The sequence below is a fragment of the Chiroxiphia lanceolata genome, chromosome 24 (genome assembly GCF_009829145.1).
Source record: "Chiroxiphia lanceolata isolate bChiLan1 chromosome 24, bChiLan1.pri, whole genome shotgun sequence".
Classification (NCBI taxonomy): domain Eukaryota; kingdom Metazoa; phylum Chordata; class Aves; order Passeriformes; family Pipridae; genus Chiroxiphia; species Chiroxiphia lanceolata.
This window is the reverse complement of record NC_045660.1, coordinates 3,862,910-3,882,653: the sequence shown is the minus strand read 5'-3', so window position 1 is coordinate 3,882,653 and position 19,744 is coordinate 3,862,910. Positions and strand designations below refer to the sequence as shown.

The 19,744-nt window shown below is 53.0% G+C and overlaps 1 protein-coding gene across 2 annotated transcripts in view; it reads left to right on the top strand.

Annotated features, from left to right (window-relative positions):
• Nucleotides 1-3,795: 3,795 nt before the first annotated feature.
• The window catches only part of RPS6KA1 (ribosomal protein S6 kinase A1), a 38,613-nt gene continuing 22,664 nt past the window's right edge, over nt 3,796-19,744 (top strand). Inside the window, exons 1-2 of one of the 2 annotated variants that reach the window (XM_032710081.1) lie at nt 3,796-3,934; nt 10,316-10,360. In XM_032710081.1, the coding sequence (XP_032565972.1) occupies nt 3,872-3,934; nt 10,316-10,360 (108 nt within the window). In that variant the 5' untranslated portion in view covers nt 3,796-3,871. The remainder of the gene's footprint in view (nt 3,935-10,315; nt 10,361-19,744) is intronic. The other variant, XM_032710082.1, reaches the window with a different exon arrangement.

The window sequence follows — 19,744 nt, the reverse complement described above, 5'->3', positions numbered from 1 at the left end:
ATCTGTCAGAAAAGCAAAGAGCTGTTAAACACAGCCGGGTTTTCTCATTTCCAGGGGCCCCTGCTCTGCATCTTCAACGTGGTTTGTACCACGCTGAGGAAGAATGTTCCTGGGATCAAAACAAGGTGATCCATCATCTCTTCCTCCACAGTGGCAAAACAAAGCAGAAGAGGTAAAGAAATGAGATGGTGAATAGAGAGCTGGGGTTTAGAAGACAGGAGCTGCCCTGGCATCTCAAGTGTGACTCAGTTTCCCTGTGAGGACAGTGGGACAACAACGAGCTCTGGAGCCGATTAGTCAATATTAGAAGTACAAAGAGGGTTGCTGTGAGCTCTAATTAATTGACTGTCTTAGCAGATTACACGACTCTGTAAATTGTAGCAGACATTTGGGCCTCAGCCTTGCGAGTTCTCGTGCCTGTGAGCTTCCTGCATTTCCCTGTGTGTGTGAAAGCACATCCCTGGATTGGGAAAAAGAGAGGATCCGGCGAGCCATGGGAGCACTGTGTGGTGATGGGGAGAATCACCTGGCCAGCTTTTGGAATAATGAGGGAAAACTGGATCTGGTGAGGATAGGGACCAGTCTCCATCCCCTCTGGAACAGCTTCTTTCAGGGATGTTCTGGTTTCGGCTGGGATGGAGTTAATTTTCTTCTTAACTGGCTTAACGAATGTTGTCAGCCCCTCTGCAAAGGAAAACGTTACCCAGCCAGCCAGCTGCAGAGGCAAAAATATCCACAATTGTATTTGAGGAGGATTTGATGGGTTTAAAACCAAACTAAAACCCGCAGCATTTTGAATTTTCAGTGAATGCAGCACTGACAAAGGATCCAGCTGATCCAGAGGCTCTGTTTACCACGGCAGCAGCTCTCTCCAGCCTGCAACTGTCTCAGAAAAATGCCAGTCTATATGTTTTAATCACTGTATTTAGCCATGACACTCACCCAAACAGCAGATTTTGCTTTTCCTACCCTGATCCAGGATCAGGGATGCTTTTTATAACTGTTCTTTGACTGGAAATACACCCTGGGGAACACCACTACCTCAATTTCTCTTACCCTGACATCCTGCCCTGGACTTAGCAGCAATCTCCTGTGGCACATTTCACCTTCTGTTAATCCAACTAGGATCCAGCATTATCTGGTGCAGGAATTGAGGGAAGGTCAGTCTGATAATACCTTCTATCAGCAGAGAGGTGGCTTCTCTTGGAGTCCTGGAGCTGGGGACTGAGAGAGGCCATAGAGTGTCCCCCCAGCATCGCTGCTGAATTGCTGTGCTGTCACCAAGGCCTTTTTTGGGGTGTTATTATAATTCTGAGATACTGTAGAGCTACCTCAGCAAAATCTTCTCCTGGCCTTTAACAGAAGTAGCTGCAGAGATGCAGAGAGCAATAACTCACGAGTCATTTGTAAGACAGCAATGTCTTTAATTTGCTGTTTTACTAAAAGAAGTGGGCAGGATAATTTGGCAGTTTTATTTAGGTGCAAAGGTATCATGGGTTTAGAGCCATTATCTTCTTCCAGCCTGCTCTGTAAAGCTTCATGATTTCTGTCTTTTGTCAAGTCCAGGGGCAGCCTGCCTGTCTCTGCCATGAAATATGATGGACTTTCTGCATCCCAAGAGACCTGCCAGGGGTAGAAACAGCAGCATTTCTGTTTCCCTCCCCTTCATAGGCCTTGCTCTGGATATTGCCCCTGAACCTTTCACTGTGACCTTGAAAAGGAAAACCTGCTTTTCTACTATAACTCTCACAACACTTCAAAAGTAATTTATTTTTAACTTTAAAAAAAAAAAAAAAGCGTATAATTACAGCTGTGATTTTGGAATCAGAAATTTCCCAGGAGTTAATGACCAGCCTGAGATCCCCCCTCAGCTGCTGCAGGTTCCTGCTCAGCACCTGATCCTGCCTGAATTCCACGAATGGAAGTTGGGAGGCATTCGAGGGGTCACCCGATGGGAAATGGCCTCTGTGCCTGGCACTACTGCTTAAATATTCCCTCTGGGCTTGTCACCTGGGTGGGAAGCTCCAAGTGCACCAGGATGTGATGGATTCACGGGGTCTGGCATTAAAGCACGGCAGGTCACCGAGTAGAGTCTCATTCTCCTTCCAGAAAGGAAACAGAGAGCACTGTCCTGCACTCAGCTCCCTCTGCATCCCTACCCAGAGCAGAAGGAAAGGGAGATAGGTTTGGCAAACCAATGAAGAAGGTAAATGGGATTCTGGTATTGACATCACCGTGTTATTGATGCCATTTAAAGCAGGTTGCAGCAGCTGGAGGCTGGATGTAACCAGCCGGCACATCGTGTTCCAGGCAGCGAGGGGAAATTACGGATGGCTTTGGAGCTGAGTGAATAACTCTCCACAAGATCTGCTTCAGCTTGCTCCAGCAGCAAGTGCCATGAGTTTAATTGGCTCTAACAGGACCTCACTTAGTACCAGCCGGGTGGATTTGTGCTGTTTAATGCCTTCGTCTGGGGCCGCAGCACGCACGGCACAGATGGAGGCTCCGAGCCCAGGACTGGGAGACAGTGATTCCCAGGCTTGGCTCAGGCACTGTCACCGTGGGAATTTCCTACACTCGATTCCCCCACACGCAGAAAAGATGGCAGCTCTCTCCTAAATCACAGGCAGGTCCTGGTGATGACTCACGGAGCAGCTTCACGTGCTTTGGAGAGACACCGGAATTTTTCAAAGCACCAGGCTCTGGCTTAATTCGGCTTTTTCAGAGTTCACTGCCCTTTGGGAACAGGTAAAGGGCCAAGGGCTGTAACCTGGGACACCTGCCCTCAGAATGCACAATCCCAGCTCCACTCAGGCTCATTAAATGTTTCCAGCCACACCTTGATGAAGTCAACCCTTAGCGATGCATCTTTGAACAAGATTTACTTTCATTTTTTTTTTTTTTAACAAATAGTTTTATAATGAAACATGAAAACATGGTGCATTGGGGTCTGGTAAAATGTGAGTAGAGCAAAACTTTCTCCTATTTGAGAAACCTGACAGGTGAGAATTGCCAGGAGTTCTGAACACCTGCACTTAAGGCACCTTTCCTCCGAGGCTCTCCAGAGGTGGATGTGTTCTTCATCCCTGTTTTGTAGGGAAGGTGAGGGGCACTGCAGGAGGTGATGAGCAGTGACACCTGGCACATCTTGGACTTGGAATCCGGATTTTCCAGAGCAGTGCTAGGCACTGATAAGGCACCTCAAATCCTGGGGCAGTTCTGGGCCCCTCATGACAAGGAAGACATTGAGGGGCTGGAGTATGTTCACAGAAGGTACTGGGGAAGGGTCTGGAGCAGCTGAGAGAGCTGGGGGGGTTCAGCCTGGAGAAAAGGAGGCTCAGGGGGAACCTTCTTGCTCTCTGCAATCCCTGACAGGAGAGGAGAGCCGGGCTCTGCTTCCATGTAACGAGGGACGGGACAAGGGGAAACAACCTCAAGCTGTGCCAGAGGCGGGTCGGGTTGTATATTAGGGGAAATTTCTTCACCAAAAGGGTGGTCAGGCATTGGAAGGGGCCGCCCAGGGCAGCGCTGGAGTCCCCATCCCTGGTGGGATTTAAAAACCCGGTGCACATGCGGCACTCGGGGACGTGGGTTGGGGTGTCCTTGGCAGCGCTGGGGGAACAGCTGGACCGGAGAGGGGAGGGCGTGCTTCTCCAACCTGAACGATTCCACGCTCCCACCCCATCCCCTTCCCGCAGCCGGCGCACGCCGGGCTGTGATCGCCGGATGCTCCGGGCGGAGGATCCCCGCAGCCCCTCCCCGGTGCCTCCCGCCCGCCCCCCGCCCCGCCCCGGCCCGGCGCGGAGCCGGTGGGTGCCCAGCCCGGCGGCGCTCGGAGCCAGCCCGGCGGCGCGGGCACCCGCCGGCAGCGATGCCGCTCGCCCAGCTCGCCGAGCCCTGGTCCGACATGGAGCTGGTCCATCTGGACCCGGAGGTGAGCGGGCACCGCCGGGCGGGGGGCGCCGCCGAACAAAGGAGCGCCCGGGTGGGACCCCGGCGGGACCCCGGGCGGGGCGGGGGATGCGGTGCCGCCCGCCCCGAGCCGCTCCCCGGGGCTGGAGGAGCGCGGCCGCCGGAGCCGAGCCCTGCCGGGGCTGCTCCGGGGCTGCTCCGGGGCTCGGGGTGTGCGCCCGGGGCTGGGGTCGGGGCACCGGGGGGCTGCCGGGCTCGCCGCTGCCCTTGCAGGCTGTGATGGTTCGGGGAGCGCAGGCAGCGCTCCCAAACCTCCCGGGCACGTTTCCTCCGTTTTTTTTTTCCGGAGGAAAACGGACCCGGCTGAAGGCCCAGGGGATAAATATCTCAGTTTTGGGGGGGGGTGTTTTTTCTTCTCCCGCGGTCTCCCTCGCACTCCCAGCCCCGGCTGCTCGCACAGGCCTGCGCTGCCAACTCTGATCTCGGTCCTGTGTCACTTTGCTGGACGTCTGCTCTTCCCTCCCACTTGGCTCTTTTCCTCCTCATTAAGTCCCCCCAGCCAGATGTGCAGGATGGTGCTCAGCCCCTGTCCACATCCATGGCTCGCGCCACAGCCATTTCCCGATGAAGGGACAGCTTGTGGCAGTTGTCACCCTCTGCAGAGCAGCCGGCTGAGGCACTGTGCTCTGGAACTCTTTAGTTAAACATCTCATCCAGATTGGCAGTAGCAGCTCTCCTGGAGAAACCAGAGGGAAGGTGGGGGTTTTGTCCCAGGTGTTTCGCAGTCCGTGGTGGTTTCCCATTGTTCTATCAGGATTTGATGCCGTCACAGTCCTTTATCATGCCTGGGGATGTTGTGATGGCTAATCAGTCAGATTTGCTCGTCCCTATTCAAAATTGCCTCTTAAGAGATCTCTGCTTGGAGTGCAGGCAGCGTTTCGCCCCTGCTGCAGGGACAGCAGGGAGGTGTGTTGGCCACCGGAGGCGAGGTTTCCTAATTTTCATCAGCCAGGTGTGGCACAGCCTCCCCTGGAGCCCCCCCCGTGCAGGTGGGGGCTGTGTGGAGGGTCTGCCTGGGCCAAACCCCAGGCACGAGGGTGCGGTGGGTGAAGAGCATCTGCTCGGAAGCATCGCTGGAGTCACGGGGGATGAGTTTGTGCTCGAAGGTGGGAGAGCAGGGAAGTCCTGCGGCGATTCCCGAAAACCACACCGTGCGCCCGGAGCCAGGGCTGGGAGACAGGGCTTTTTATTTGTGGTTTCTCCCTTCCTAAGTAGGGAGAATGCCTGAGAAGCCAGAAAACGCCACTAGACTCACAATGGGAGGAAACTACAACGCCAGCGCCCAGGGCTGTGGATGCCGTGGGCGAGATTTCATTGACTCCCTAATCCCGGGTCCCCCAAGTGCCGGGCGGGCGCTGTGTCAGCACCACGGGATCGCTTCCGAGAGGAAGCGGCCGGGGGGGGGGTCCCGCGTGTTTGTCATCCCGAGTCAGCTGCGGGGCTCCCGGGAGCAGCGGAGACCTTTTTCCTCATTGCACCAGTAAGGGGTGTGTTAATTGTAAACTGAAACCGGAGGGAGCCTCTGGCTCTCTCCCCTTCCCCCACCTCACCTTGGCCGGGGGTCAGGGTCAGGCACCGCGTGCAGGTGACATTTCTGCAGATCCGGCTTCTTGTGTCTCGTGTCCTCGAGTGGGACATCAGCAATTTACCTCCCTTTGGTTTAAGCTGGTAAGCAAACACGCTTGATTCCAGCCAGGGAAATAATACAGGCGTTCTTCACCTCTACACCTGGGCCAGATGTTAAAGAGTTCCCCGAGATCCAGCACTACCCGTGAGCAGTGGAGAGGGACTAAGGATCTGGGAGGAGTTTTGCACCTTGAGGCTAAAATTGCCAAGGGTAGGGGCCCAAGGGGGAAGTTTTCACCGCTCCTGGGAGAGGTGGCACCGCTGGGAGAGCGAGGAGACTTTTCTGGAACACCAGTTACATAAATTGCCCTGGGATCGGTGCCATCCAGGTTAGAAACCGGCTTCCTCCGACCTTTGCTTTCTGAGTCACGGAGCAGAGGTGCTGTCACCGCGCTGGTGGAGGCATCAGTCCTATTGCTGAGGGATTTGGGGTTTTTCCAGTGTGTTCTGGGAGGATTGGCTGTTTGGTGCCCCTTGTCCCAGCCCACTGGAGCTCGGCCGTGCCAGGGAAATGTGTGGGAGTGGGTGGCAGTGGGAACTTGAACTGATCTCTTGTAGGAGCCAAGTCCCTCTGTCCTGGGGACTGAGCTTTGTGATACTTTTTCCTTCCTTTTTTTTTTTATTTTTTCCCCATTCTGTTTATATTATTCTGAATACTGCTTATGTAGTAGAAAAACCTGACTGGGTCACACTACGAGTGCTGGAGGATGGAGTTGAATGATACAGAAATTCCCCCCCTGGGAGGGTGGGGAGGCCCTGGCACAGGTTGCCCAGAGAAGCTGTGGCTGCCCCATCCCTGGAAGTGTTCAAGGCCAGATTGGAGGGGGCTTGGAGCAACCTGGGCTAGTGGAAGGTGTCCCTGCCCGTGTCCTTTCCAATCCAAACCATTCTGAGATTCCGTGCTTCCATGATTTCATCCCCATAGTGATGGATCTGTCATCAGGGCTCCACTTTGCTTTAAATTCTTGTTTCATTACACAAACATACAGCAACGCAACTGACGTGGGATTACGCCAAACTCAACCACTTCAAGCTAATTATTTTTGCCTGTATCATTCTTTACTGAGTAGGGAGCTATTCATGAGTAACTCCTTCTCAAGCATCGTAGCTGCACAATGCAAAAACTATGATCAAAAGACAAGGGAGGCAGCCGAGTGACTGTCTCTGATGTGCTTTGTGCAGAGACTCCTCGGTCTGTTTGGGCTACGGGAGTTCTTTTGGAGATCTCTATTATTGCACAATTATTTCCTTTCTCTGAACTGCAATAGGCGAGATCCACACATTCCACTTAATAATAATAATAATCATCATCATAATTTAAAAATGCCTCGTTCTTGCGTCAAACGGGCAGGAGTTCTGGGGTTGAAGGGTTTCTTCCCCCATTCCTTCCTGCCTGAGTGCTTGGCTGTTCATCAGGGCTGGGTGAAAGAGCATCTCTGGGTGCCTGGCACCCAGGTTGTGTTTTGGGCATCTCAAAAATGACTAGTCAAAAGGTCCAGAAGTAGCAGCAGGCAGCTTCTCCAGGCAGAGCTGCTGATAACCCCAGGGGGGTGACTTGTGCCAGTGGTGTAACCACGGAGCACAGCAGGAGTGGGCACCATCCCCACAGTCCTGCCAGGGTGCCACTCGTCCTGGTTTCACATCAGAGCACACTGGCCTGGTCTGCAAATTGCTCCCTGTGCTGCGGATTATGTGGAATTAAAAGGATTTAAAACACAAGATGTCCTAAGATAAATATCTCCCAAGTTCAGCCAGGCAGTTGCGTAACTGAGTACACTTGTTTTCCAGGGTGCTTTTCTATTAAGGAAGCTGCAGAGTGTCGTGTGTGCGCAGGAGGGTTTTCGTGTCACCTCTCGGGCAGCTGGAGTGGTCGCTCACCCAGAGGTGCCCTCGCTGCCCGGCTGCTCCACGTGCCCATCAGATTAGCTCTGTAATCCCTGTTTCCGCTCACCCCGCAGCAGGGCAGGCTGGAAAGCTGCAAGGACAGGCTGCTGGCCCCCGGTGAGGCTCGTGTCCTGCCTCCCTGGTAACCCAAGCCCTGCTCTGCCCAATCTGTGTCAGCTCCTCGCTGCCCCGAGGGAAGCAGCTCTGCCTCCCTCCTGCAGCACTCCTTGCCTGGTTGCTGCCCATGGGAGACCTTCAGGATTTTCTTGGAGTTGGACATCCAGGAGGCTCCTTTCCAGCCCTGAGAGCAATGGGCTCTGAGAGGGCATCTGCAGGGAGGGAGGCAAACACACACGTTCCCTCGCTCGCCCTCCGTGCAGGGGGAGGGCAGAAATAAAACATTTTAAAGAGGCAAATGTCAAACCAAGAAAGCCACAAACTATTTCAGCTGTGCTTACGATGCAGTGAATGGCTGTATTTTATCTTGGTGATGAGTCTGAACTGTGTGTTTCCATCTGGGACAGTTACAAATGGCCCTCGAATTCCATATGAGGGAATAAGGACTGGTTTTGCTCTGGGGTGGAAGGAAAGTGCTTGGCTCTGAATACTGCAGTTCCCTCACACATCTGCCTCATGTCAGCCTGAGAATGCAACTGTTTCATCAGGAGCTTCATCCCTCTGAGACCAGGGAACTACATGCCCAGGAAACCTCCCTGGCACGGGCACTGTTCTCTTTCTTTTTCCCCATCCCTTCCATCCCCAGGTAGGATGGATTTCTGTCAACAGCAACGTGTAGGACAAGTCTTCTTTGGAACAGGGAGCTGACAAAACACAGCACTTGAACTGCGGTGCATGAACTCACCCCTCTCCTGACACCTGCCTCGTAGATCTGTTCTCCAGACCATGAGCCAGGCACTGCTTCCTTCTGTGCAACACAGAAATTCTGCTTCTTGAGCTGTTTTAGACAAAACCAGCCCTCCCCGAGCTCTGGTTTGGATTAGCAGCCAGTTAGGAATTGTTGCTCAGTGATAGCTGAGCCAGTAAACATCACTGTGTTTCCAAGTCTGGTTATCTCCAGTGCTGTGTCCCCCCCTTCGTTGTGGGGGCTGTTCATAAACACAAATCTTACTTCACTGCTCAGCTATTCTTTGTGCTAATGGCACCAAGAGCTCCCTGTAAACACCAGGGCAACATTCCTTGGGGAGAACTTGGCTTGTGAGGTGGTGCTGTTGCTTTTTTTCAGTCATTGTCTGAAAATACTTTGGAACTTAAAAGTTAAGTTGGGACTGAGGTGAGTTGTGGAGCTCAGAGTGGATCCATATCGATCCAAATAGTGCAGGGCCAGAGTCAGGCTGGTGATGTCCTCAGCTGGTGTGTGGTACTCTGTGTTGTAGGACTGAGCTGTTCTTTGGGGCAGCACAGGTTGGACTGAGTGGAGAGACCTAAATATGAAGATGTATGGAAACTCTGGGTCGTTGTCTGTGGATTTGAAGTGTCTGAAAAATAAACTTGTGCTTAGATTCAGCTTTTTAGCCCTACAGCTGTTACTGTGAGCCAGCCACGAGCAGGGAGCTGAGCAGTGTAAACCCAGCAGTGGTGGTTTAAAACCCTCCTGTGGGAAGCTGGAGAGTGCCCAGTGAATGTTGTAGAAAGCAAGTGCAGCGTTAGAGGGAAGTTTTCACTGTGGCCCCAAAGCTCTGTCAAGATCAGCAACTGTAAGTTTTGCTTGATATTAAAAGGTAATGAGTTAAATTTGGCCCAAGGGGTGGAAGGGAGTAGTGGAGCCCTGAGACAGAAGCCAGGCTGATCATATCACTGAGCTGTTGCTTCTCCAGGGAAGGAGTTGGCTTTGTTTCTGTCCACTCCTGAAAGGCTCTAAAACCCAGTAAGAATCTGATGCCAAAATACATTGGCATTGCAACTCTTCTCTTAGGCCATAACCTGCGAAAAAGGAGTGAATAAATTGGCCTTGTTCTTTTAGAGAAAAAGAGGAATCCCATGATTTTTCGGAGCCTGCGACTGCAGTGCAAACAGACGTCAAAGTCTTCTTGCCCTTGTTTTTTCTCCACAGTCTGCAGAAAACCTTCTGTACGTGCTTATCCTGCTCTGAGTATCTGTGTCTTAACGAAATCCCACCCACTTCTGCTCCCGCTGGTTTCTCCAGCGCCGAACCTGATCCCTCTCGGGTTCAGCGCTCGGTGTGTGACGGGTTGGTGCCATCCAGGTCACCCTCTGTGACTTTGTGCAGGGCTGGACCCGGAGCCAGGCAGGTGGGGCACAGTTCCCGCAGGTATCAGCTGCGATAGGGTAATAAATAACTGATAAGTGTTCCCTTTAAAGCCGGTGTCACGGCACAATGGCTGTTAACTGCACTCTGGCGCTGCTCTCCCGGCTTCACCCAGTCTCCCTGCTTGCTGCTTCCAGAGGAGCAGTGGAGGGAAAGCCACAGTGTGGGTGCAGGAGGGGTGGGATGGAGCAGTGTCTGCAGCACTGGGATCATCCTGCACCCACCACCTCAGGGTCCAGGAGCTGGAGCAGTGTAGGGGTGATGTTCACCCCACAAGCAACATTTGGTGTATAAGGAGCCCTAATTTCTTTTGAGGGAACGGTGGAGAGACTCTCCGGGCAAAAGCCTTTTTTAAACAAGTTAAAAGACAAGAGCCCCCTTGATACACATGGGGGGAACGTTCAACCACCTTGTACCACGTCCAAAGTGCCATCCTGCCCTGTTTGTCCCACGTGGAGGGCTCCCAAAGCCACCGGCCTCGGTGAGGGGTGCGAGGAGCGAGCCCGTGGCCAGCACGTGCTAACAGCAGGCTCTCTTCCTTTGCAGAACGGGCAGGCAGCCCCAGAAGAAGGTGGAAATCTTCCAGCCAAGGTAAAACTGCTCCAGGGTTACATCCCCAAGCCCTCCCTCCGAGGTGGGTGGGGGGTGTGAGCTGACTATTTATAAACCCTGTAAGCTGCTGCACCGTAATCGGGATGAGCGCACGTGGCAGCGTGAGGGGCTGGAGATGACCAAAAAGAAAGATAAAACCCCCGTCTTCCTGTCCCTTTGCTCATCCAAACGTGCCTGGGAGGTTTCCCAAAGGGCTGCCTTGGTCCAGCACACGGGAGCAGGACTGGAGGCTGCAGCTGAGGGCGAGAAGTGAGAATCCCTGGGGTGTTTCGGTGCCGTGTTTACGCCTCTCTCTGTGTTGTGATCTTGCCAGATGGGATGAGAAGTGCAAGAGTATTTGATGGTTTTGGCACAGCTGCCCTTGCTGAGTGCCTGGTATCTGTTTATTCTCTTGCCTTGGTGGGGCTGGGAGAAGCTCCACTTCTGCCAAGTTGTCCTTTGCATCCCCATTGGCATCAGCTGGGAATGGCAGAGGGAGCTGAGCTGCTGTCTTCCATGTTTTGAGCAAGGATCTTAACCTGCTGCTCCTTCTTCAGGCGCCTAAAGCTCATCCTGCCCCACACATGAACAGTGTGGTGTTGAAGGACTTGATTTCTCTGAACGTGAGCCCTCCCCAAGTACAGGACTGAGCGCTGATTCTGTCACAACATCCTAACTGAACCCATTCCTCTCTGCCCTGCAAGACACTCCAGAGCAGAAGAGCCATTTCAGTACCGTGAAATCATAATCCTTTCAGGATTTCCTTTCCTGATCCATAACACGCTCCAACTGTGGAGAATGACACAACATGTTTGATTTGCCCTGGGCAACCTTGCCAAGCAGGTTGTCAAGAGCTTGTTGTGTGCTGTACCCTCAGCAAGGGCCCTGTGGCAGCTTCTCCCTCTGAATCATCGTCCCTGCTAAAGGCTCTGGGGGCTTGTGGTGTTGTTTTTCCAGTTGGTTACGCTGTATTTTTAGTAAAAGAAATCTCAACCTAAAAACCAGTTGTCTACGTTTCAGCCAGGTTTAGGTTTGGGGTTTTTCCCCCCCCCCCCTGGAATTTTTGTGGATTTCTAGCAGTGCTGTTGCATCCCACCTGCATGTTCTGCCTTTCTGTCCCACTCGCTGGCCTGGCACTTTTCCAGCAGCCTGCAAAGAAATCTGGTGTGGGTCAGGTGAACTCGAGTCACTGAAACTGTGCATTTCCCTCCCCTGAGAGCAGTGGGTTTATGGTTCCTCACTGTGCCTGCATCTCTGGCATGGGGAAAAAAGCAATCTGTGTCTTCTGGTTGGATTCCAGCCGGGTTTCTAAGACTCGAGACTTTGCCTCTTTCATCTTCAAACACTTGGCTAAACTGCCCTCCCCTAAAAGCTGCTGCAGGATGTTGCTTTAAAAATCATTTAAGATTTTTTTTTTTTTCTTTGAAGAACATCACTGAGACAAACCCTGGCTGATTGCATCTGTAGATGCTGCCCCACAGAAAGATCATGAGATAGAGGCCAAAAAGCACTTGAGGTTCCCTCTGCTGCTCTGTGTCTGTGGGACACGGACGTGAAGCCCAAGCTGGAGCAGAGCAGTGGGCAAGTTGTCCAACATCCCACAGCAGGGAAGCCACAAGAGCCCTGTGCTGGTGCAGGTGTCCTGCTTTCCGCTTTTCTGAGGCACCGTGGCCAAAGTGCTTGTGAGCAGTGTCTGACAATCCCATTTTGGGTAACTTCTGAACACACAAAGCCCTGCCACGTGGTCCTGAAATAACCTCGGCGGCGTTTTCCAAGTTTGTACAAGGTATGTTTTGCCACCAGCACGAGTGAAATCCCTCCTATAAACACATACCTTCAACTTGAGGGCAAACTCTGCCCTGAGATGCTGCAGACGGGGGCACAGGCAGGACCCAGAATATCTGTGTTTTTCTGTTCACTTGGAGTGTAGACGTCAGCAGCAGCTTCTGGCACTGGCTCTACCCACAGCAAGGACTGAGGCAGGGGAAGCGAGCGGCCGTCACCATCTGAGGTGACTGTTCTCAAGCTGAAGGTTGCTCAGGCTCCCTCCCACACCCTTCTGTGCTGTGTGTGGAGAGCTGTAGGGGGAAGAGGCACCTTTTTTCCAGGTCTGTACTCGCTATCCTTTTGCGGCTCGTTCTGGGATCTCTTCTAAAAATAACCCGGAGCAGGGGCAGCGGCAATTACTCAACGCCCACACAGCAGCACCGTCCCTCCCCTGCCCCTGCCAGCAGGATGCTGCCAGGAGTGCAGTCCTTGTTTGCCTGGGCAGTAACCAAAGGCACTCTGCAAAGGAGGGAATCCAGGAGTTCCTCAAAAGAGTCGGGAACTTCACAGCTGGTAGCGCGAGGCTGGCGGAGTCGGATGCCTCCGTCAGCATCTCACCTGCTGCTGCTGCTGCACTTTGGGGTCTTTGGGCCCGAAACACGGTGAAATGGTCACTGCAGAGGTAGTGAGGGGATGGTTTTGGCCACGTTCAGGGACTTTCTTGCTGCTTTTGTGCCTCCAACTCAGCTTCCTACCGAGGACAGCTGGTGTGTTTCGCAACCTCTGGTGGATTCCACCTTCCAAGAACAGTTGTGGTACACAAGTCCCTGCAAGCCCCGTTCCTTGGTGTGTTCACCTGCGTGTCTTGGGAATGCCTGCAAGATCCTTGTGCTGCTCTGGGCTGGGTAGAGTTAATTTTCTTCGTGATGGCTGTGTTTTGGATTTGTGCTGAAAACAGGGCGGTCACATCCCTAAAAAACCAGGATGCTGATCCCACACTGCAGGAACAGGAGCCTTTGGCAAATTTAGGTTCAAGGATGGATTTTTTTTCTCATCCTCTCTGGTGGTGGTGGTGGTTGAAAGCCCAGGGCTGGCTGGCAGCTCTGTGCATTGGTCCTGGGTGCTGAGCCTTGTTCTCTCCTGTGTTCTCCAGATTTTAATTGCCAGGTTGGCTGAAATTGGTCCTTGTTTAGCTGGGGAACAGCAGCTGAATTCAGTGGGAGAATGGAACCTCTCATATCTGGGGTTTGCCAGCCTGCTCTGCACCCAGGCTGAGGGGTGAGCCCGTGCTCCCTGAAGGTGCCAAGTGTGAGGAATTATGCATGGAAGTACAACACCCAATTAGTGAAATCACTTCATAATGAAAAGCAGAGGAGTGGGTTTGCAGTGCTGAGTGAGCCCACACTCTCCCTGGAGGGAACGTGGTGCGGGCTGGGGTTGCTGATCAGCTTGTTCCTGGGTGATAATCACAGAGCACAGTGAAAACTGGGGAAGGGAATAACTGAACTCTTCCAGCTCTGAGCCATAAAAGAGACCTTTGAGACTGGAGTGAGGGATGTGCTCCTGCACATGAACCAGGCACATGGTGCCCCACCTACTCAGGCTGGGCCTGGCTGTGGGAATGCAGAAGAGGGGAAGACAAGGCTTTTTCCCAGATCTGTGTAGCTCCTGCTGGTTTATCCTCATGTCCTGACCAGGTAAAGTCTGCAGAAAGGTCCTTCCCTGCTGCACCTTGCAAGGGCATGAAGGAATCCTGGGTGTGGACACCTCTGACCAGTGAAATACCTGTATCACCAACATTACCATCAGTGTGTGTTGTCCTGGATGAAACATCCAGTGGGATGTAAGAGGAAGGGTTTGTGCTGCTCCGTCATGGCACCATCATGATGTGTTTTCCACGGAACATGAAGGAGATCTTCCAAGGAAAACACATCATGACGGTGCCATGACAGAGCAGCACAAATCTCCTTCACCCAGACTTGGTGCTGCACATCTTGCTGCAGGCAGGACATCCACTGAGCTTGTCCTGCTTTCTGTGGAGCGGGTGGCCAGAGGAGAAGCAGGGAGCACCTTCTCTTCACAGTGTGGGAGGAAGAAAGAGTCATCCAAGACCTGCTGGCAGTGAAGGGCAAGTCATAGAATTACAGAATCAGTGCATGGTTTGGATTGAAAGGGACCTTAATGCCCATCTTGTTCCACCCCCTGCCATGAGCAGGGACCACCTTCCACTAGCCCAGGTTGCTCCAAGCCCCGTCCAGCCTGGGCTGTGTGTCCAGCAAGGGTCCAGGTGAGGGAGAGCCCTTGTGCCAGCCTTGCACGAGAGCTCCAGGCTGAGAGTGGGACAGGAATCGTGTCCAGTGGTGTGATCCCTGTCAGAACTGGACACAACTAATCACAGCTTCTTAACATGAAGGGTTTCAAAACAAACAAGTGGCTGCCCTGCAGTGGGCCGTGTGTTTGCACAGCTGCTGCTGCTTTCTCCAAGAACTGGGATGATGTGGAGCTGTGGGAAGGGGCAGGTTCCTCAGCAAATCCCCTCTCAGCCCACTGCCCCTCTCCTGCTCCTTCCAGCCAAGAGTGCTCTGGCCAAATCTGGCCCCCCCTCTGGCTGGGCAGGACCTGGGATAACCTGGTGGGAGCAGAACATCTCGTGGTGCTGCCTGGAAATCTGCCTTCCCCCCGCCTCGCAGGGGCTGCAGCCACGGCTGCTCTCTCAACGTTTGGCTTTTCCAGCCTGTCAGTGGTAAAGCTCCAAGTTTGAACTGGCTGCTCTGTCCTGTCAGCTGAAGGAATCGAGTGGGTTTGTTTCTCCAGCAGTGCCTGACAGCTCCTGGCCTGTTCCTGGCAGAGCGTTTGCTCTCCGTCCTTGGCAAGGCTGGGCTTTGGGGAACAGCAGCTTCTGAGCTCTTAAAAAACACAAATAAATGCCTGTTTGAGGAGCAGAGTCTCTGATGAGCTGCAGACTCTAATGAATAATTGAAGAGGGGTCAGTTTACAGGACTTGCACAGGAGGAATGCGGCAGAGGCTGCAGAGCAGTGCTCCAGCAGCCCTCCCACACGGTGCCCCAACCATCCAAACCACTCTGGTTTCTTCCCTTCCATTTCCACCCCCCTCGTGGGTTCATAGAAGCTGCTTCATGTTCTGTGTCTAGAAAGCCTCTTTTATTGAAGGAACAAAAAAAAATCATGAAAATCGGTTACTTCGTGTTGTACCTGGAGGAAATCTGTGATCCCTCTCTCTGTCTGAGTTAAAAGAGCTCCTGATCCCACAGGGAAGTGAGGGATGCTCCTGCCACTCTCTCTTTGCCCAGGCTGCTCCTGGCAGTCTGAGCTGGGGGCACAGGATTGCTGAAGTTGGTTTCTTTGTGGATACAGGAGGCAGAGTGAGCAAGGGCAGAGCTCTGCCAGCACTTCCCCAGAGCCACAGAGGAATCACGGGTTCCTCTTCCAGACTGAGGGAAAGGGAGATGGAGATAGGGAATGGGGCAGTGGCAGCTCCCTCTGTGCCAGGGACAGTGGTGATGACTGGCACTGAAGAGGACCTAGAAGAGTTCAACCAGAAGAACTCATTCACATTTGATTTTTGAAGGGATCAGAGTGGGCTTGGGTCCCTGGATCATCCCACCCCAGCAACTGGGAGCTTGGAGTCCCCTTGGCTGGGTTTACTGGGGGTCACTGGCTCTGTGACTCTCCCTACACACACAGGCAATCTGCCTGAAGCTCTTGCAGCTTTACAAGTCTCAGCTTTATTTGGAAGTGAAGCCTAGTTTGGACACGAGCAGTAAATTCCTTCCATAGCTTCAGGTGAAGCTGCAATAATATTTTTCCCTCTGGTTACACCATTCCAGCTGCCAGGGGCTGTCATGGGGCTGGGGACCATCCAGGGAGGGTAGTCCCAGCTCTCTAAGAATTCCTGCCTTGCCTGGAGCCCTTCTCCTTTGCCCTTAGGAAAACCCCTCGCTGTGTGCCTGGGGCAGCCTCTGAGGGGAGGGAAGCAGAGGCATTGCCTCCCAGCAATTCCCACTGATCTCATTGCAGCCGTGCTCTGAGGCAGGAAGGGTTTCCCTTGCCAGTCCTGGAGTGCACAGCTGAGAAATGTCATCCCTTTGGATGTGGAAAATCAGGGCGTTTATCCCTCGTTTGTACTCGAAACCTCAGTCTGGGCAGAGCTGCTGGTGGCTCCGGGAACACCGAGGGGATTGAGGACACGATCTCTTTGTGCTCCCAAAGCTCTCTGAGATGTGGCTGTATTGATCTCCACTCTCAGAGGGGTGGGTTTAACTGGACAGCCTGGGCTGGCCTGGCTACACATTGGGAATGTGCCTCTGCTTACAGGCACCATGGCTTTGCACCAGGTCTGGGGTCAGGAGGAGTCTCCACATGGACAGAGTGAGGGGGGAAAAACTCCTTAAAATAGCATCTTAGGGGGACAGGACAAACCACGGTGTTCCCAGTGTTCAGGCTGGCTGTAATTCCCATGCTGTGCTGCTTGGGAAGGGGATGGATAGTGACCTTCATGTTATGGTCTCATGACCCACCATGCAGAGCAGCTGAGCCGTGGAAGGGGTGGCTGCTGGCTGCATCCGTGTTTTTTATAAGCATTAAGTGATAAAATGTGGCTTTGCTACAGCAGATGCTCACCCTGTGCACTCTCACCAGGGTGTTGGTAACACACAGCTCGGGGGGTGTTTTGGACACAGGGGGTTTTTTTTAGCTTTTAACACTCCTGCAGTTCACAGTCACCGTGAAAACGTGACAATCACTTCTCCTGCAACGTGTCTCTCCTGTGTGTCCTTCCCAGAGGGTGGGAGAGAGCTGGATTCTCCCAGCATGGAGAGACCAGCCCCTGGCAGGCACCAAGAAACGGCTTCAGCAAGTCCTGAGACCACTTTTTGTGTGTCTTGCAGCGAGGAAGCTGCCGGGAGCACGTGTGCTGTGGGAGGAGTGTGGAATTCCGGCATTCCTGCGATAGAGAATAGTTTCCACATCCCACGATAACTCCAAGGGCAGCAAACAAGTCCTGCTTCTTGTTGTGAAACCAGTGCTGTATTTTATAATTCAGTTAGAGGGAGTTTTCATATCCTCCACTAAAAACCAAAACCCAGGTGGAAGGTGGTGCTTTCCTGCTGGTTCCAAAGAGTGAGATTCTGCATTTAGGACAGCCTGGGATGGAGTCTCCTGGTTTTGCCACCAGCAAAGCACTGAGTTGATTGGAATTTGCTGAGAGGAGACATTTCCTCCTTGCTGGGAAGCGTGTGCAGGGCTGCAGGAAGGGGAGGCTGTATCCTTTGCACTTTCTAAATGGAGACTGATTTGCTCTCTAGAAGCTGCATAACTAAGTAGTTCCTTATCTCCCGGCTGCTAAAGGTGTTTTCCTCTCTGGCATCTCATTTCACTGGGTGCAAAGTCCTGCTGGCTCCCAGTGCTCCTCTCACAGCTCTGTGACAGCAGGGGCACCGGAGCTGTCGGGAAGTCTCCGTGAGGTTTGGGAACATCTTTTGCCTGAGCTTGTGTCTTCAGCCCAAACAGCTCATTGTCAGCTGATCCTGGCCAGCTGTGGCTTGTAGTGCCTGGAAAGGGTGGAGAAAGTGTGTTTGTTTGGTTTTTTTTTTCTAAGAGACTTTCGGAATCTGCTGCCAGCACGCCCCTGGAGACAGCCAGGAGAGGGGAGCAGAGTGGGGAGCATGAGGGGGGTGCCTGCGCTGGAATCTCTCTGCTCTCTCCATCCCAAAAGGGACCTCAGCCCTCCCTCTGATATAAAGCAGATATTTTGGGTTCCCTTGGTCAAATGAGTCAGTTAAAAACTGAGCAGATCAAAAAGGATGCTGTGAAGCACAAGGACGGGAGCTCTGCTGTGTGAGCCACCATCTGCCTTCTCCCTTTTTCACCCTCAGGCTTTGCTTGAGAAAACCCCTCATCCCTTGTAATCACTCCTGAGATCCCCCTGTTTTAGGAGTGCTGAGTCTTCCCAGAGGGGTGTTTGTGATGTGAACGTTTATGAAATGGATGCTTCGGGCTCTTCCCGTCCTGTCTCGGAACAGAAAAAAACATTTTGGGCATTAAAGATGCTCTGAGTGCCACCTGCTGGAACGTGCTCGAGGGGTGGCAGGGTGCCCTGGGCTCTCAGCCCCTTTGGGGTGGCACAGCCTGTCCTGTGGCTGCAGACACTGATACCTGTCACCTTTTGGGGTGGCACAGCCTGTCCTGTGGCTGCAGACACTGGCACCTGTCACCTTCAGCCCCTTCGGGGTGACAGAGCCCATCACATCTTTACTGTGATGCCTTTACATGTTCCTGTGAGGGTGGTGAGGTCCTGGCACAGGTTGCCCAGAGCAGCTGTGGCTGCCCCATCCCTGGAAGTGTCCAAGGCCAGGTTGGATGGGGCTTGGAGCTTGGGTCTGTCTGTGGCTTCCAGGATTTTGCAGTGTTTCCTTCCTCTCCGTCCAGCTGTGCAGAAGAGGATGTGGGTCACTGTCTGACACACAAGAGGAGTGAATGTGCTGGTGAGAGAAGGGGCCATGAAAAGAATAAAAAAAGGTGGAACTGCTCCACCTAAACACCAAACGGGGTGGGGTAAAACTGCTGCCTTGGTCCAAGGTTTCCCTTTCTAGGGATGTGCTTGTCACCCCTATTGTGGGGAGCCAGGATCACTGCTTGGAGTGGCAGCAAAGTCCCTCCCAAGGGTCTGCAAGTTAGTTTTACACTGAGCATTTGGCTGCCTCTGTGAGTGGAGAGCCATTGCCATGAGGAGGATTGCAGAGTGCTTCTAGGATGCTCAGAGTCTCAGGCTTTTGTTTTAAGCCATATGGGGTGAGGCTGCTGGTGTTATCCATGCTAAGACAGAGCTGATCATTCACTTCTCCTGGCTGCTCTGGCCCTGTAAGGGTTGGGGCATGAAGGCAGTGATTAACAGGATTTCTAGACACCAGTGTTACCAACAGCTCACTGGGCAGATGCCTGTCTGTGTCCCCTGGATTTCCTCCCCCTCCCTCATTTTTGGTTGGGTTTGTTTTTCAGGGCACCGATAAAACAGTCCTTGGAGATGGTGTGAGGTGAAACGTGCAGCCCTGTTCCCTCTCAGTAATCCCTTCCTGCAAAGCTCCTGCCAGGAATCCGCCCCCGTCCTTATCCACTTATTGGGGAGCTCCAGTTCCCGGAGTCTCTGGTGTTCCTAAGCTGTGTTTGTAGCAGTGACTCTGTCCAGGACTTCCACCTTCAAAGCCACCCCACAGTGACCCTTCCTCCCCAGGCCCTGACGTCCCTGAGGCTTTTGTCTGTTAGGAAATGCCCTTGTTCAGTCAAAGGGCTAAGGAAGGCTTCTCTCCCTGCAGATCCTCCTGGGTTGCTCCAAGAATCTCCCTCCTCTTTTTAAGTGCTGTCCTTGACCCCGAAGATTTACACTGTCCTGTTTCTCCCTCCTTCTGCAAAAGCTGTTGCTGTTTCTTTGATGACTCATATGGGCACGGGCACATCTTTTCCCTCCATCCTCTGCCTGCTTTTATGAAACGCCCAGGACTGAATTCTGCAGCTTTTCCTGCTCTGAGTGTGGCTGGAAGTGGTCGAGGAGCTCAAGTGAGAGCTCTCATGTCTTTTCCCCCGACCTTTTCCCTTCACATA